The sequence below is a fragment of the Haemorhous mexicanus genome, chromosome 12 (genome assembly GCF_027477595.1).
Source record: "Haemorhous mexicanus isolate bHaeMex1 chromosome 12, bHaeMex1.pri, whole genome shotgun sequence".
In the NCBI taxonomy this organism is placed as follows: Eukaryota; Metazoa; Chordata; class Aves; order Passeriformes; family Fringillidae; genus Haemorhous; species Haemorhous mexicanus.
In genome coordinates, this window is record NC_082352.1 from 15,640,806 (window position 1) to 15,657,644 (window position 16,839).

The 16,839-nt window shown below is 51.7% G+C and overlaps 1 protein-coding gene across 1 annotated transcript; it reads right to left on the minus strand.

Moving 5' to 3' along the window:
• Positions 1-37: 37 nt before the first annotated feature.
• Positions 38-15,082, minus strand: AARS1 (alanyl-tRNA synthetase 1). Its single transcript, XM_059857267.1, has 21 exons — positions 14,986-15,082; positions 13,416-13,623; positions 12,608-12,796; positions 11,868-12,013; positions 10,527-10,718; positions 9,944-10,088; positions 9,623-9,768; positions 8,987-9,095; positions 8,742-8,892; positions 8,239-8,363; positions 7,464-7,608; positions 6,667-6,845; positions 6,060-6,173; positions 5,114-5,320; positions 4,304-4,488; positions 3,776-3,884; positions 3,007-3,120; positions 2,610-2,729; positions 2,077-2,163; positions 583-696; positions 38-303 (listed from the first exon to the last, which is right to left on the minus strand). Exons 2-21 carry the CDS (start codon positions 13,557-13,559, stop codon positions 118-120), a joined length of 2,907 nt encoding a protein of 968 aa, XP_059713250.1. The 5' UTR covers positions 13,560-13,623; positions 14,986-15,082; the 3' UTR covers positions 38-117.
• Positions 15,083-16,839: the final 1,757 nt, after the last annotated feature.

Consider the following 16,839-nt stretch of genomic DNA (forward strand, 5'->3'; position numbering starts at 1 on the left):
CCCGTCCCATCCCGCCTCCAGAACCGGGGAGCAGAGCGCGGGGCAGGGAGCCTTTATTACAGGAAAGCTACGCAGGGCACAGAGAGGGAGACAAAGGGACCGGAGTTCCCCCCTCAGTCAGTTCTTCAGCTCCCCCAGGCGGAGCCTGGCAAAGTCCGTGGCCAGTTTCAGGGCTTCCTGTAGGCAGCCCACATTCTTGCCTGTTGCCTGCGCAGAGATGTCCTTTCCGCCACCTTTGCCGTCCATCAAACCAGACACTTCCTGCACCCACTGGCTGGCCTTCAGGCCCTTATTTGCAGTCTCCTGGGCAGGAAAAGAAACCCAGCGGTCAGCACTGAATAGCAATTGCTCCGCCCTATGCCTACCACCCCATTAAGTCGTGACTCTTCCCCTTCCCTATTTGCAGAGCACAACCCCTCTTCCCTCACTTCTGCAGCCTGACAATAAGCCCAAGCACAAAGGCTGTGGCTCTTGCCAAACCTCAATGAGTTCTGGCTGTCTAATGTTAGATAGTTCCTGTCTGGAGGCTGCAGCTCCTCCATGGAGGCTCAGGGAGAGGCAGCCGCATAGTCTTGGCATTACCTGGGGTACTTGACACAGGCAGGTGATCCTGCCAGCTTCATTATCCACAGCAAAGAGCATAGCAGCAGTCTGGGGGGAATTAGTCTTGAAGAGCTTCAGAGATTCATTCAGAGCCTGGAAGAGAACAAAATCATTATATGACTGCCTCCCTGCACTTGCATCCAGCCCAGCTCCAGCCCCAACAGCACGCACAGAGACCTCAGGGATCAGGAATTGCATGAAACCAGCCAGCAGCACTCTGCAAAGCTCCTCATCCCAAACATCAGCCATCTTCACATTCGTGGCAGTGTAGAACCTTTGGCAGGGGACATAAACCCTACCTGTGTACCCCAAGGCAGGAAGGAGAAGATGCTTTTATTTCCCCACCTTGAGGTATACAGCAATTGGCAAAATCAGCCCCAGAATAATCCTTTGCCCGAGTGTACTGGCTGGAGGGCAAAAAGCTCCTCCCAGCAGAAGGGAACAGCTGTTCCAAAGGGAGTCAAGAGTACTCAAACACAGCATGAAGAGCCTGCAAGAGATATCAGACACAGCAGGCAGGGAAGAATCAGGGAGACTGTCACACATTCTATTATTCTCAAGGAGACCATCCTGCCTCACTCACACAGACAGCATGATGCAGCACAGAGCCCCAGGAGTGGGTCCTCCGGTGAGCAAAGCAGTGCTGCTCTGGGTGGATTTGGAACATGCTGGTAGCACGGCCATCCCATGGGATGCACCCTTCTGCCAGGAAAAATGCTGCAACAGCACCCACTGGAGGCAGAAGCATGGGTATCATGGTGATGCTGGTGGCCACAGAGAGTGAGCAGGATCAGCTCCAAGACTCAGAGAGGAAATTTTAACAGAGCGTTAGTCCACAGGGGTCTAAGCCCAGGCACAACCAGCTCCCACTGCCTGGTACTTACTGGGCTCAGCACTGTGACACAACACACACAACAGAGCATTCATTCCAACAGAAATCACTTGGAAAAAAACTTGTGTGTGGAGGAGGGAAGGAGGAGATTCAGCCCTGGCCAGGGAAGAACTTGAAGCTAGCTGAGCAGACAGTGCTGGGGGCAGCTCTCTGCCTGGCCCTGTCCACACACTCAGCCCAAGACATCACTCCAGGAGCTGATCTGCAGGGCCCACAAGCATCATGACCTTCATGGCTCAGCAGAGCTGCTGCTCTCAGTCCCTTATGTGCATTTCAGTGTTGTGACTGCTGCAGGATGAGTCTTACCTGGGACACAATGGGATTTCCGCTGGGCTCCTAATCTACCAGCATGGCTGGAAACTCAGCAAATGATAGAAACCCCACCACCCCTGCAAGCTCACTTGTCAGTCCAGGAGGTGGGACACAGGAGAATATCCCAATGGTCCTTCCCCCTTCCCAGGGATGGCAGGTGGCAAGAGGGACAGCTCTGTAGCACTGAACTACCTCCCCAAGTGATGAAAGACCACCCAGCTGCTCCTCAAGCAGGAAGGCTGCTGAACACAGATCAGACTTTCCCATACCTTTGCTGAGGCTCCATTTTCCATTTCCATGATGACCCATGGCTGGTTAGGGTGACTCTCAATAACTTGCTTGGTCTTCTCCAGCACCTGAGGACAACAGTGGTCAGCCACTAAACCATCCACACTGTGTATGGACACAAGAACCACCTGGGTAGAGCAGGGACAGAGGTCCCCAAGCTGCCCAAACACACCCACAGCCCATCCTGGAGCAGCCTCACAGTATGAAGCCAGGAGGAATGTGCTCTGACAGGCAGGTCATGCATGATTCCTCCTCCAGAAAACTCCAGTGGGATCCAGGAGGAAGCCTGCACCCAGGGCCACTGTTAGGGCAGGAACAGGCTGCCAAGCTTCAACCCAGGGAACAGGCACAGAGGTAATTCTGCTTCAGAAGGCAGCAGGAGAAGCTAGAAGACTGAACAATGTGAGGGGCACTCCCACACATCAATTCTCTTCCATCCTGGACACTGACAGAGCTCCCAAAGGAGCACCCCACAGCCCTCCCACACTGTCCTTTATTCCAGCCCACAGCTCACTCTTTTCTGGATGTCGGCTTTGCTTGCTCGGTCCAGGTCATCCATGACTTTCTTCAGTGCTTTAACAGCCTCTCTCAGTTCATCTTTCTGCCACTGTGGGATAATAGCAGTGGCCAGTGTCTGCAAAAGAGGAGCAGGTAGAGAAGGTTAAAGGCACCAGTAATCATGGCAGGAGATGCAGTACCTCATGAACTCTGCCTCAGCTGGCAGAGCCCAGTAAGTTCCACTCCTCTCCCAGTGCCAATGACCTGAGGAAAGAGGTGCTGGCTGCAGCACCCACGGGATGCAAGGTTGTTGGACAGGAGCAAGAAGGTGAACTCAGGCCTCATTAATACCCAGTTCTGGTAATCAGGATCCCTTTCACTTTGGGGAGGGAGAGCACTGCTACCATCCTCACCTCACTGAGATCTGTGATCTCCTTCTGCACGTCTTTGTTGGGAGCTGTCTGGACCTTCACCTTGGCCTCCAGGGCTGACAGCAGTTTCCTGAGGCTGTCGACTTTCCTGAGAGCCTAGGAGGATACAATCTGAGTTAAATCAAGCTGGAAGATTGAGCAGGCTGGGCTTTTGGTCACCTCAGAGTGCGAAGGGGTGAGGAATGCTGGAATGCCCCAGGATGGAACTTAGTAACTCTTGGAAAGCCACAGGGCCAAAGCAGGCAGCACTTGACCAGAACCAGGGTGTGACACTGGCACATGGGCCCCAGGTCTCTTTCCTTTGCCAGCATTGCCAAGATCCCCCCAAAAGAGAAATCATCTCCCCAACGAAACCCCTTTCTCCCACTTTAGGGAGCACCAGCCCACATCCAAAGTCACTGCCTCCTGCAGCAGAGGACTGGATTCTCAGATTTCACCATTCTCCCACTGGCCCTGCCAGCTGCTGAGAGCTCTACATCAGCAGCAACTCTGAAAAGCAACCTGAGCTAACCCTGGAGCCCTCCCACACACCCAGCCAGGTTTGTCTGCCACAACACCTACAGCTGAGACTTCTCCCTCTCTTTCCTGCTATGACTGTAGGACAGCCAGGGTCTCCAGAACAGTCTTTGGCAACAGCAGCACCCTCTTCCATGAGTCCCTCAGAGGATATTGTGCAAATTTGAACAAAATGAACTTTGTCACAGGGCTAATAGGTGGAATTTCACAGAGGATCTCTCCTGCCTACCCTTACCTTCCGAGCTTCAGCCCCGGTGACTGCAACTATCCTCCGAATGCCTTTAGCAATTGCTTCTTCTGAAACAATCACAAAGGGGCCAGCATGGCTGGAGTTCTGCAAGTGCCTTTGGAAAGAACCCAGACAGACCCACAAAAGAGAGTTAGAAGTCCACCTCTCATCTCAGCAAGAATCAGCAAAGAAATAAGACAACCATCCTGCCAGGGGAATGCAGCAGTGTGGGGACAGGCAGAAAAAACAACCACTGCTGAAAGCAAATGAGTGAGGAAAGGGTGGTAAGACCTGTGCTCCTTGCACTGCCAGAGACACTGTGTGAGGGCAGGGGCAATACAGGCAGTTTCCTGCCTGCAAAAGGTAACTTTAAAGACTGATTGACTCAGGACTGGGAATGCAAAGGCACATCATCATCACCACCTCCATCTCTGCCCTGGGTCTGCCCAGTGTATGCTCATGACAGGAGCTCAAGCTCCACAGGAACTCCTTTCAGCCACCCTGCCACCTTCCCTGGCCTCTCCAGGTACTCACGTCCCTCCGCAGAACTCAATAGAGGTGATGGAGCCCCCAGGGCCAGAGGGGTCAGCCAGCAGCTCCTCCACAGGGATGCCAATGGACACCACACGGACAGGATCAGGGTAGGTCTCGTCAAAAACTGCCCGAAGTCCTTGGATAGCTTTGGCTTCTGCGAGAGGGCAGTCCTTGGCATACACAGTCTGCAGGGGACAGCAGAGGAATGCAGGTAAGTACCAGTCATGTCAGCTGTGACTGAAGGCCCACATTCCCATGAAATTTCTTCCTCTGAAAGATCTAAAGTCATGTGCTTTACCTGAGCTGGGGTTTGTTGAGCTACAAGAATCACAAAGTTATTAGAGGACATCTCATCTTCAACACTCCCAATACCACCTGCTCACACTCCCTGTGTGTTACTGCACATGCAAATGGCTCCAAGCACAGATTCCAGGGTCCTTCAGGGTCAGCTCTGACACTTGGCACCAGACAGAGCAACTCTCCTGCCATTGGGAACACATCACTGGGTTGTCTGGGTGTATGTTGTAAATCCAGCCAGGCCTGCAAAAGTACTCTGCCAAACTTCCTGGCTCTTGCAGCTGACTTGACACTACTGCAGGCATGGGAACACTTCAAACCTACAGAGGGCTTGAAACCAATGAACTGAAAAATGCATATGGGTTTTTCCCACTCAAAACCCTCTAAGGTGATGGCAATCCGTGCACAGTACTGCACCGGCAGCTTGGAATCCTCCTGTGCATGCCTAACTCCCAGCATCCCAGATCATCCAAAATGGGGACTCAAGGCATAAAACATGTCACCCATACCCACCTTTGACTCCTCGATCATCTGGTTGGCAATCCCCTCAACTTTCTTGATTTCCTGTGTGGACAGGGCTCCCTTGGCCGTGAAGTCGAAGCGCAGGCGGTCGGGAGCCACCAGGGAGCCCCTCTGGTCAGCCTCCCCCAGAACGGAGCGCAGGGCGAAGTTGAGGATGTGGGTGGCCGTGTGGTTGCTCATGACCGGCCTCCGCCTGGCCTGAGGGAGGAAGCCACTGTTGGATGGGGTCCCACGCCCCAGAGCCACAACCACCTCCAGCAGTTGAAGGGGAGGTTAATGCTCTGCTCCAACAGAATCCTAAACTAGCTCAGGACATCAGAAACAACTGATGGCACTTGCTGCCTTGGAGCTTCAGCTACAGGTGTTACCCACCAAATCTTGTTTGGCCTGTGTGGAAAGAGGCCAAGGTCAGATCAGGACACAGATAACTAATTTCTGTTCCTCAGCAGGGAAAAGCACTTCCAAGATGGAAGCCTTCCCTCTTCCTCTAAAGGTGCTGCCTCTACAGGGAAGGGAAATTCATCAGGCTGACTGTGCTCAACCCAGCACTCAGTCAGCAAGCTGAGCCCACAGGAGCAATGTTTGGACTGGGGCAGACAGCCCAGGCTCTCTGCTGTTGTCCCCATACAGTGGAGCACCACACACGTTCTCCCTGCAAGACAAAACCCAAAATATGTTTCTGCCTGTGACCAGCAAATGCAGCAAGAGTGGGTCTGAGCTAGCTGGGCATTATCTGCCTTGTGGTAGGAGAAAGCCAGGTGTGAACCAAGAGAGACTTGGAGTCAGCCAGACACTGGTTGATCATGTGATGCAGGGAGAGCAGGACCCAAACACTGGGCCCTCAGAGTGGCACGGATGAAAAGAAACGAGACAAAATCCAGAAACAAAATCCAGAGAAAAGAGACAAGCCCATGTGTTACACCATATTTTAACTCACCTCATCAATAGTCAGGTGGACCTGATCTCCCACTTTCAAGCTCCCATACAGAGTTCCTATGTGGAGCACGTAGCCTCCCCGGACCTGAACATTCTTCACAGTGAATTCTGTTTTCTGTACAAAGAGGGAAATGCTCCATGTGAGCAGGGAAGACATCCAGCCAGAAGTCTGAGCTGCAACTGGAAAGGTCGCAGCTGAGAGACAGAGTGGTATGTGTGTTGGAGAAAGCTGAGTGTCCCCAGGTACAGCACACAGCAAAGCAGAGAAGTGAGTGAAGGTGGGGCAGAGTTATGGGGCACAGAAAGAGCTCCCCACCTCAGCTCCCCATCTTGGCTTGAGAGCACTGCCCTTGGGCTTGGCAATCCCAGCACCACTACCACAGGCATCCACATTCTGATGACAGCAGCAGAGAACTGAGCTCCTCAAGGAGCAGGGGGAACAAAACTCCAGCACATCCATGCCATGCTGTACCCCCAGAAAGGAACCCTATGCCATGTGTGACATCTGACATGGATGGGAAATTGCTGGAGCTTGCTTGGCCCCTTCTCCCCTCTGTCCAGGCCCTGAGTCAGACTGAGTCTAGCAAAAGGCTCTCAGGCCCACTCACATCCTCCCTGCTGTCGTCATCCTTGACCATGTAGCCCTGGTCGTAGATCTGCCCACCCTGCTCGGCGTAGAAGCAGGTCCGGTCCAGCACTATGCCGCACTCCTGGCCAGTGGAAACCTCCTCCACAAACGTCTTCTCCCTGCGGATGGCTTTCACTGTGGCCACGAGGTTCCCGAAATCTGCCACCAGGATGAGAGGCAGTGTCAGTAAAACAGGAAAACCTTGTAGACACCACATGGGAGCAGAATGTTATAGCAACATCTCTCAGTTATTGCAGGGGCTCATGGCAGCTAACATATTTGCAGGGGATCAGGAGAGAGGAGTAAGGCAACAGTTAATTGGGAATTTCATTTAGTGCCCTCCAAGGCAGGGACTGTCACTGCTTTCCACCTATGCAGCAAAAGTCAGCAGCCCATATGGCTATGAGCCTGCAGTCTCCTGAATCTCCATCACATCAAAAAACTAGCAGAAGAGCCCAGCAAGCAAGCCAAGGACCCTCCAACAGGCCAAGCAGAAACTGCAGTCTCCTGCAGCACTGGCAAAGGAGCAGCTGAGAAACACCAACATAGGAATGTGGAGACATAAAGCTGCAGGAACAGGAATTCCCTTAATTTGGCAACAGCAGTACAGTAGCCCCTGAAGAGTCTGTCGTCTTTCTCTGCTCAATTAGTAACAAGCAGACTATTCACCTGCACAGCCTCCCACTGCCAGATCCATGTTCCAGGAAAGGGGAGCCCAGAGGTACATGCCAGGGAAGGTTTAGTAGCAGAACATGACTATGAGAAGGTTTTTCATACCATAGGTACCACTCGGATCTGAAGCATAGTTGTATTTTGGTGAGTCATCTGTCACTTCCAGCCCTCGGGCTCTCAGCTCTTCAATGGCATAGATGTCCAGCATGAGGAGATCTTCTCCTCCAGCACCCTTGCCCTGGGATTTGAGCTGCCAAGGAACAAGGTTTGAGAAATGACCTGCCAAATACCAAGGTTTAAGAAACACCAATGCATGCCAGCCTAGTTGCACATCTCACTCACATCCCTCAGCACTCCCTGATTTAGAGCCTTGCCCTGGGAAGCTGTGTGCCAGCACCTGGAATGTGCTATTTTTCTGGCTTCAAAGCACCCAGTTCCAGCATGCAGACCAAGTGGGCCTGAACCCAGTAAGGACAAGGCAAGCACCCAGCTGGTCAATGCCACTCCCTGCTGCTGCAGCAAACATTCTGGGAAATGCACCCAAGGTGCAGGCCTGCCTGGATACTGATCCTTGGACAGGGAATAACTTCCCTAACCAGAATAGGACAGCAGAGGTGCTCCCAGCACTCCATTATCTCTGTCTGAAGGCTGAGCTCAAGCTTCCAGGCTTTGCTAGTGAGGAGAACCAACCCCAGCTGTACAGAATAGACATGTCCCACAGCAACCTCAGCTGTCCTGGATTTTCCCACAGGACAAACCATGAGGCATAGGGGGTGTGAGCAGAGTCAGTGAGAAAGGAGCAACTCATGACTGCAAACTGCAAGGAAGGGAATTCTACCTGCCCACTAATAAATTAGCTTCCCCTGGAGCTGTAACCTACCTGAGCATTTTTCCGCTCTTCTTCAAAGCCCTCCATGTCTACAACAAGGCCCTTCTCCTCTGCAATCAGCCCAGTGAGATCCGCAGGGAAACCATAGGTGTCATACAGCAGCCAGGCAGTGTCACCTGCATAGAAAGGGCAAAGCAGTCACCTCTCATGTTCCATGAGACGCTGCTCCCTTCCCTGCTCACCCACCAGCTCCTAGCTATGGCAGGACAGCGAACAGGTCTGGAGAATGTGAACATCCAAAAGGTTCCTCCCTGGCAGCACAGAGATGTGTGTCTGGGCAGCTTAGAAACCACAGCAAGTGAGCACAAGCCAGAGGAGAGATGGGTGGTTCAACTCTAAAAGATGTCTTCTGACTCCAACTTTGTCTCCCTACCACCTTCCACCACCACCTCTAATTTTCCTACCCTTTCCCTTCCCCCAACTTCCCTAAGCCTGTTCGTAACCCCAGGTATCAAATGACTTTTACTGCATCCAGATGGAAGTCACAGCCTTACCAGGAATGACTTTACTGTCCCCAAGGCTCTGGATCTTCCTGTCCAGGATGCGACGGCCTCTGCTCAGTGTTTTCAGGAACTGATCCTCTTCTTCATTGATAATGTCCTTTACCATATCTGGGTCCTTCTTCAGCTCAGGAAAGGCATCTCCCTGCAGACCCAGGAGGAGGAGCCCTTCAACATGGAGATCTGCACACCTCAGCAGAGGAAGTTTTAAGCAGATACAGTGGAATAGGAGCACTTACCAGTGACTGCACCACCACATCAACCAGAGTAGCAAAGAAACCCTTGGGGGCATTGAGCTTCTCATGGGAGTAGCGCACAGCCCGTCGGAGAATCCGCCTCAGCACATACCTATGGAATAGCAGAGCCCCCCCCAGCAAATGTTACACATCTGAGCTGTTCCCAGGGGCTCCATCAGCATCCACCTACCAGCACCCCCTCCCAGGCCCAAGAGCACTGGAGTTTTCTCCTCTCGTTTTCCCTCATGGCAGCAGCAAGGCACAGGTGAGGTGCTAGTCCCCAGCTCCACGACCCACATTCACTGTGTGCTTATGGAGTCCACTGGCACCTTCAGCACAGCTCCCCAGCCCAAAATTCCTTGCTTTTTCAACAGCAACAGTGCACTAAGCCAGGCTTTGTGCCTTTCTGCCCTCAGTCATCTTATCTGGGGGCTGGCATAGCAGCAATGGTGCTCACAAGAACCTTCAGACTCGTGCATCGTGTGGGTGTGAACCTTACTACAGCGATTCAAGCATCAAACATCCGAGCAAACACTCTGCTACCCACTGCTTTAATGATGAATCCAAAGAGATCCCAGAGCCTTGAGGGAAACCTTGCAGAACAGAATGAGTGGTGACAATGCAGCAGCTCCTTCTTACCCTCTGCCAGTGTTGTCAGGCCTGCCCCCGTCCGAGAGGGCCAGGGTGATGGTCCGTGCATGGTCAGCCAGCACACGGTAGGCCATGTCTATTCCATCAGCATCCTCGGCCCCAACCTGCCCCAGGTATGGCCTGGCACCTGTGCCCTTTGCAAGAGGAGAAGGCAGTGGGCAGAGGGTACAATTACTGGCAGTGGCACCATGGCAGAATTTCAGGCAAGGGCCTCAGAAGCCAAGCACAGACCACCCTGTCCAACCAGTCCCATATATCTCCCCAAGAATTCAGGGAATGGATGCAGCTAGGTCAGGCTTCAGTTCATACCTTTTGGATGGCTTCAAAGTAAGGAAGGAAAAGGTCAGTGTCATAGTTGGACATCTTGTTCTGCAGCACAGAAACCAGCCTCTCCAGGCCCATCCCAGTATCAATACTTTTCTTAGGAAGGGGTTTCAGTGTCCCATCAGCTTCCCTGCCAAAGAAAGGTGAGATGTTATGGATGGAGGCTCTGCAGGAGGAACCCCATTTCTCTCAATCTCCCTAAGATTTAGTTCCACCAGATTTGTGACACAGGACCATACACAAGCCACACAAAGAACAACTTTGATAAAATACAGTTAACAAGACCCTAAGCAACAACTTAGACCCAGAACAGACAACAACTTATTTCCTACTGAACACCTGGCAGATAAACAGAGAAAATATTCTCAGTTTGTCCCAAAAGCAGCCTGACCAACCCGTTCTGTACCAGCGGGTAAGGGGACAGAGCATGACAAAGTGCTCAGCTGCTGGATAACTGGGAATGGTGAGTAAGCTGTGGGCAGTTGAAAGAACAGACAGCCCAAGCAGCCTCCCAAACTGAACGGCAGCAACCTGGCTCACCTGGAAGCTGGAAGCAGGTCTGGCTCACCTATTGAACTGTATGAACACCAGGTTCCAGATCTCCAGGACGTTGGGGTCATCCTGATTGACCAAGTGTGAGGCATCTCTGTCCCCGATCCGGTCATAGTGGATCTCACTGCAAGGGCCACAGGGGCCGGTGTCTCCCATTTCCCAGAAATTATCCTTCATACTGCCAGGCAGAATCCTGCCCTCAGCCAGCCTATAAGAAGAAATTTATTGAACAACAGAGACTAACTAAAAAGAATTCCCCAAACTAAAGGCTATGCCAGAGAAATCACAGCTCACTAGTTCCCTAGATGGGCTGATGAATTCTTAGAGTCTTGGGACAGATCAATCCAAGAGCCTAATGCTCACTCAGGATCCCTGCTGAGGGGATCAAGTGAACATTGGCACCTGGCATTGGCCATCCCATGTGGAGACAGAGGTTTACACAACACCTCAGTACTGCCATCAGCAAGAAGACACTGATGCAATGAAGAACCTCTCCGATGAAAAAAGGCTGAGAGAATGTGGATTGTTCAGCATGGAGAAGAGAAGGCTCTGGGATTACCTTGTTGTGGTCTTTCAGTACCTAAATGGGACTAGAAGAAATCTGGAGAACCATTTCAAAGGGCATGGAGTGATAGGAAAAGGGCTTTAAACTAACAGAGGACAGATGCATATTATATATAATGAATAAAGTCTTCCCTGTAAGTGTAGTGAGGCAGTAGAACAGGCTGCCCAGAGAAGCTGTGTCTGCCTCATCCCCGGAAGTATTCAAGGCCAGGTTAGACAGGGACAGGAACAAGATGAGCTGTAAGGTCCCTTCCAACCCAAACCATTCTACAGCTGTATGATTCCATGATCTTCTCAAATGCTGTCAGTGGCACCACACTGGGCAGGACATCCCATCCACCTCACCAAGCAGAACTCTTAAGCTTACACAGGAGATTTTGAAACCAGAGCTCTTGGTATCTTCCATCTAATATGAATACTTCCCTTTGGGGTGGAAGCTCCACCACTCTGCAAAAGTTATTTGTGACACTTCAATTTTGTTAAAGTCTCCTTTTATATGTGTTCTGCCACATAACACAAGCCATCAATGAGTCATAGAAACATTTAGGTTGGAAAAGACCTTTCAGATCACCAAGTCCAACCATTACTCCAATACTGCCAAACTCACCACTTAACCATGCCCCAAAGTCTCACAGCTACACAGCTTTAAAATCCCTCCAGGAATGGTGATTCCACCATTGCTCTGAGAAGCCTGTTCTGTTCTGCTCCTGTGAAGATTTTTTCCCTAATATCCAAGCCAAATAAATTACTATTCCTCATCAAAACATGCTCCTTCCTCAATGAAAAGCCTTACCCCAAATCCAACCAGATCTGCTTGCACTCCAGGTCTGGTTGCAGTCCTGCAGCCTCATTTCCACCAAAGTAAGTGACATAAAGTCTTTCAGCAGGGATGCCAAACTCCTTGGTGAGAAGTTCCAGTGCCAATTTACAAGCAAGTTCCTGCAGAAGGAAACATGAGGTCAGCAAGTGAATGCAAAGACAACTTCTCTTCAGCATCCAAAGTACTGACTACTGTAGGTATCAGCAGCTGAAAACTTTCTGACTTTTGACATAAGAGAAAAATTAATACATGCAGTGAAGAGGGCACAAGAAACATCTCATATGACTGTCTTGATACAGCCAAGTTAACAAGTAGCATGTTCACTGCCTCCAAAAATGCTTTTAATTCTGACTTTGAATACTAGACTAGCAAGAAGCTTGGGAAAGGAAGTCAATATTGTATCATCACTCCTGTTTGAAGGTCAGTCATATCTGCATAGCACATGTTAGTCATCACATCTCCAGGACAGCCAATAAAATCTCCACCTGAAGACTCCAAACTAGCAGAGTTAATTTAATCAGCTTTGTAAACCTTAAGTAATTAATCTCAAATCATTCTGCAGGGTTGGGGCAGCTTCCAAGCTCATTTATTCCAAAGGAGCCACATGCACCTCTTTGCCAACATATTCTCTTTCTTCTTGGCAATTGCTCTGCTGAGCTTACAGAGACACAAATCTGTGCAAGAGATTCAGAGCTGCACCCAGACTGTTTTACCTTGAAATAATCCCCAAAGGACCAGGACCCCAACATCTCAAAGAAGGTGTGGTGGTACACATCTTTGCCCACATCATCCAGGTCGTTGTGCTTGCCCCCTGCTCGAATGCACTTCTGAGTGTTGGTGGCTCTGCTCAGTTTAGCGAGCGGGTGTGAGGGGTCGATGGTATTGAGGAAGATGGGTTTGAACTGCAAGGAGAGAAAAAGGACAAGTGAACTGCTAGAAAAGCTGAGAAACTGAGGAAAGCACTCAGAACCTGTTTTCAAATGTTGCATGCAACAGCAAGGCAGTAAGTGTCCTGATATCACTAGTCTGAACATACGCAAAGCACTTTCAGAAGCAAACCTGCTGCTCCTGTCCATGAGAAGGCTGCCTACAACTCAGCACTTGCACATACACACAGGTATTCCTAGAGCCCACCAAACCCCAGGCCTTCCAAACGGACTGAAAGCTGCCAGATTCCCAGCTGTCAAAAATAACAAACTGGGTGCTGATCTGCAGCAGAGCCCTTGCAGCATCCCAGTCTCAACTGCTCTTCAAAGACACCATTAGTCATTTGTGCCAGGACTGCTGTGGTACCAAGGATCAAGGAAACGAGACTGGCAGAGCTTTCACCACAGGAACCTATTCCAGTGCTCTTGCCAATTTTGTGAGAGCACAGAGGACTCCAGAGGACATACCACCCATTTCTTTGTGACCAGAAGGAAGGTGGAATAAAGAACAATTTTCCCAACAGCTCTGCAAACAGCTTCACAGGTTCCAACAGGATATGTTCGTAAGAATGCAGTGCCAGGGTGGGAATCCTACCTGATTCATACCAGCATTGGCAAAGAGCAGTGTGGGGTCATCCAGGGGGATTGTGGAAGATGAGTGCACATAGGTGTGCTGGTTTTCCCTGAAGAAGTCAATGAACCGTTGCCGGATCTGGCTGGCAGTGAGCGGGGTCTCCATCTGGAAGCTGAAGTTGCCACTGTCCAAAGCAAGTGGCAGGAAAGTGGCAAAACCTTGGTGCAGTCTGAACAAATGAAAACAAACAACACTCTGATGTGCTGTCAGCTCAAGGGGAACATCAGGATCATTGTCTCCAACTCCTGAAAGGGTCTCCCCACATTGTTAAGTACTCACTGATACTTCTGTTCAGCCATCAATCTGCCCCAAGCTGAAATTTCCTCTCCCCCAAACTCCCTGATTTCTGGGCTCTACCTCAAGTTGCCTGTTGTCTGAAAACACATCGTTATAAAGTATCAAATGCACATGGATACTAAACTTAGTAGGTTGTGTTCGCCTTAGCGGGGACAGAGGGACAGCCAAGTCACCAAAGCATTCAAGGCGAATAAATGCAGAGTGAAGAGACATCATTACGACCTTCCACTATCTAAAGAGCCTTATAAAAATGATGGACATCAACTTATTACATGGGCAGATAATGATATGACAAGGGGGAACAGTTTTAAACCAGAAAAGGAGAGATTTAGGTTAGATATTAGGAAGAAATTATCCCCTGAGTGGGTGGTGAAGACCTGACACAGGTTGCTAAGAGAAGATGTGGCTTCCCCATCCTTGGAAGTGTTCAAGGCCAGGTTGGATGGGGCTTGGAGCAGAATTGTGTAGTGGAAGGTGTCCCTGCCTATGGCTGGGGTGTTAGAATCAGGTGGGCTTTAAGGTACCTTCCAATCCAAACCCTTCTGTGATTCAATGACTAAATCATAGAACAGCCAAGTTTGAAAATGGCCCCTGAATATAACCTTGTCCACCCTCCCTGCTCAAAGCAGAGCCAGCTGCAGGGATGCCTGGAAGCCTTCCTTGATGGGACCCACATCCCCACACGCACACCAGAGGCAAGTGACAGCCTGGAGGGCAGCACCGCCCGTGCCCTTCGGCTACACAGGGCTGTCCCTGACAGTTCAGCGCAATGCGGATCCAGGGAGGGAAGTGAGATTCCAGCAGCCAGCTGCGGCGCGGAGAGTCGGGAATTCCCCACAGGAGCAAGGCCTGGGAGCACTCAGCACACAATCAATTAGGCTGGAAAAGTCCTCTGAGATCATCGAGTCCAACCTCGATGATGCAGGAGGGAAGGACCCGAGGTGGGGAGAACCAAGCACAGCAGCGGCCCCAGGACCTATCAGAGCCTCTGCCCAGAGACACCCGCTCTCCAGCGCCCGAGGAGGGGTGAGGGCACCGCGGTGTCCGGCAGTACCGCCGGCCGCCCGGCATCCCCCCGCGGGCCCGCATGGGGCGCGACGAGCGCACCGCCACCGCCACCGCCACCCTCCCGCCCTGCCCTCTTCGTGCCCCTCTCCCTTGTGGCCGCGGGTCCCGGCCGGGCCATGGAAGCCAAACGCAGCAGCCGGAGCTCCCCAGGCCCCTCGGGCCGTACCTGCGCGACCACCGCCGCCCCTCGCTGCGCTCCTCCGACCGCGCCGCAGCGCCGCTCCGCCCCGCCCCTCTGTCAGACACTACCTCCCATTGGTTGCGGGGGCTGTCACTCTTCTGCCAGCCCCACCCCTCCGCGCGGCGCCCCGTCCCCGGCTGATGCAATGGCGGGACACGGCGGCCACGTGACGCGGGTGGGCTGAAGCCTCAGTGGGCGCCGCCATTTTAGGGGTGCCGGCTCTGCCGGCATAGGGAGGTTGCCTCAGAAATCAGGTTCGGTCCCTGGTGTGCAACGAGCCGACAATGACACACTCGAGTGAGACATTGTTTGATTCAGAGCTGCCCCAGCCTGGGTGCTCGGTGGTATTCCACAAATCCAGCACACCCCACCGGAGTTTCCATGCTGTTATTTATACACAGAAATTCAGGGTTAATAACTTCTCAAGCACAGCCCTGCTGTTAGGATTGACCAGTACCTTCCATACAAAAAACGTAACCCCAGCTAACTTCTACTCATGCTCAGGGGAAGGGTCTTTATGCACGGAGGATCTTTTTGATGTGGAGGGGTGATTTTCAGTGTTACAATGAAGACAGTTTAGCTCTGAGACACACGGACCAGTGTATTTTGCCAAGTTAGCAATCCCTAAATCTTTTTAGTTCTGGAATGTCCTTGAGTGAGGGATGCTGGCTCTTGCCTCCAGCGATTAGCTCTCCTTTCCTGCTGATTAGGCTTGAAAGTATACAAAGGTCTTACATCAAAGAACAGCCTGACTTAAGATAATACTGACTGACACATTCAACATTTTTCAACAATGATGCTGCCTGCTGCTGTGGAGGGAGCAGGGAGCTGTGGGGCTCAGCTGTGAAGGGGCTGTGGCAGAGCAGGAGCTGACTGGGGTGCTAGAGGGGTGAACCAAGCCCTGTGGGGGGATGTAGTGGCTACAGGGTCTTTGCAGGGGTCTTCGAGGACAAAGTCAAGGCTGTGAAATGCAGGAGAGGTCACTGCATGACTCTGGTCATGGAGCTCACAGGGAGGGCCTTGTGGACCGTGGCCAAGGGGCACAGCATGTAGGCAGGGGAGGTGCCACCCTGACAAAAAAAAAAAATCACTCTGAGGACAATCAAGCATTGAAAGGGGGTTTGGGAAGTCTGCAGGGTCCCTGGAGGGTTTTGAGGTCAGGTTCAAGCCCTGGGCAACCTGCTTTGAAGTCATTGCTAATCCTGCTCCTCCTGATGGGCCTTGGAGTAGAGTTCTCTCAGTTCCTCTCTAACCTGGATGGTTCCCAGGTGTCTCTATGGCATTGTAGTCTGGTCTCATCTCTTCCTTGGTGCATACTTTCTGGCCCTGGGCCGTGATTCTGGAGCCAGGAGTGTGCCTGTGCTGCTGTCCTTGGCTGCCATCGGTCAGCCCTTTCCAAAGGCCACTCCCCTGCTTGGCACTGGCCCGTAGCCATTCCTGGTCGTGCACCCTTCTTTGCTTGTATCTGTTGTTTCCTTCCCGAGGAGCCTGGAAGGAAAAGAGGAAACTCCAGTCTAATTTGTTCTTAATGGGAGCTCTGCTCTGGATGCTGCTGGCAGAGCAGGCAAATTTGTGCAGTGCAATTGTCTGTGCAGGTGATTACACCTGCAAGAACGTCTGCAACAGCAGGTCTGTCTCCAACACCATCCAAATCCACACCCCGCATGCTTACCTCTCATGGGGGCCATAGTCTGTCCACCACCATGGAAGGAAACATCACTGCTTCTTCCCCTTCATGATCTGCGTCACCTGAAAGCTCATCTTTCAAACATGGGGGCCCTTCACCATCTCCCAAGTGTTTCTTTGTTGATTGCCAAATGTGGAACCACTCAGCTACTT